Source organism: Nansenia antarctica (assembly GCF_963989245.1).
Source record: "Nansenia antarctica genome assembly, chromosome: 2".
In the NCBI taxonomy this organism is placed as follows: domain Eukaryota; kingdom Metazoa; phylum Chordata; class Actinopteri; order Argentiniformes; family Microstomatidae; genus Nansenia; species Nansenia antarctica.
In genome coordinates, this window is record NC_137675.1 from 65,011,609 (window position 1) to 65,013,114 (window position 1,506).

A 1,506-nucleotide genomic window follows, 5' to 3' on the forward strand; every position below is an offset into this window, starting at 1 on the left:
CATTGCTTGAACCAATCCACAGGCTGTTAAATCAATGTGACACAATGATAGTTACCAGTAGGCTATGTCATACACTTTCAGAGCAGGGGAGGCTGATGGAGGTAGAAATCGGAGGATGTGCTTATTGGAATGCATGGAACAGAATGTTTGACACCATTCCTTATTCAGTTCCATTCATTACAAAGAGCCCATCCTCCAACTTCTGCTAGTACAAGCTACTTACCCAATCATAACCCAAAATATGAGATTGTTTACAAGCAATGGAGTAAAAAAAAATGAAATTGTAAACAATGTAAACAAACAATGGTAACCTTTTATTTTACAGTCCTGTTTCAGCTGGTATTTACAAACAAGCAACATTTCATTAAAACTCTTTAAAACGATATGTTTTATAAAATGGAGGCAATCAAGGTGAATGTATTGTATTGATGAGATTAACGACTGTAGCATCTATACATTGTTTTACCACAAGCAGAGGAAAAGCAGGATCAACTGGTGAAGAACATCACTAATTAACGCTAATTAACATTCAGGCTGAATGGATGTGACCTCACAGAGAGATGCTGTGAAGCGTTGGCCTCAGCTCTCAGCTCAGACTCCTGCCACCTGAGAGAGCTGGACCTCAGTCATAATGATCTACATGACGCGGGGGTGAAGCTGCTCTCTGCTGGATCTGGGTCGTCCTGGAGACGGCCGACACGCCGCCCACGAACTTGGTCGTGAATAGGACGTTGGCGTTGGTGAACATTCCGTCCTTCAGGGAGACCACCACGAACTACGGAGAGGGGGAGGGGAGGAAGGAGGAGGAGAGGGGAGGGGAAGGAGAGGAGAGGGGAGGGGGGGGAGGAGGAGAGGAGAGGGGAGGGGGGAAGGAGGAGAGGGGAGGGAGAAGGCAAGGAGAGGGGAGGAGGGAAGGAAGAGAGGGGAGGGGGAAGGAAGAGAGGGGAGGGGAGGGGGAAGGCAAGGAGAGGGGAGGAGGGAAGGAGGGAAGGAAGAGTGGGGAGGGGAGGGAAGGAAGAGAGGGGAGGGGAGGGAAGGAAGAGAGGGGAGGGGAGGGGGAAGGCAAGGAGAGGGGAGGAGGGAAGGAGGGGAGGGAGAAGGCAAGGAGAGGGGAGGAGATGCAAGGTTTTACGAATGATCATGTTGTGATGGCAGTATGAAATGTTTAGCCTAGCTGGAACTAAAAGTATCCCATGAAGCAGTGGTTGATGGGTAAGAATCTGCTGTGGAGGAGAGTGTGTGTGTGTGTGTGTGAGAAGCGTGTGTGTGTGTTTACCTGCGAGTGTGTGTGTGTTTACCTGCGAGTGTGTGAAGTGTGTGCGCAGCATCTGTCCGATGTTCTGTGTGTGAGAGAGGTCCAGCCCCGCGTCCACCGAATCCAGGATGTAGATGGGAGCCGGTTTGAAGTTGAACATGGCCAGGATCAGAGACAGAGCTACCAGAGACCTACACACACACACACACACACACGCACACACACACACACACACACACACACACACACAC

The 1,506-nt window shown here is 50.1% G+C and overlaps 1 protein-coding gene across 1 annotated transcript in view; it reads right to left on the minus strand.

Moving 5' to 3' along the window:
* Positions 1-622: 622 nt before the first annotated feature.
* LOC308150443 (structural maintenance of chromosomes protein 2-like) overlaps positions 623-1,506 on the minus strand; it is a gene marked incomplete at both ends in the record, with an annotated part of 31,551 nt that continues 30,667 nt past the window's right edge. Inside the window, 2 exons of the mRNA XM_080523272.1 lie at positions 623-775; positions 1,299-1,446. Of these exons, the coding sequence (XP_080379398.1) occupies positions 623-775; positions 1,299-1,446 (301 nt within the window). The remainder of the gene's footprint in view (positions 776-1,298; positions 1,447-1,506) is intronic.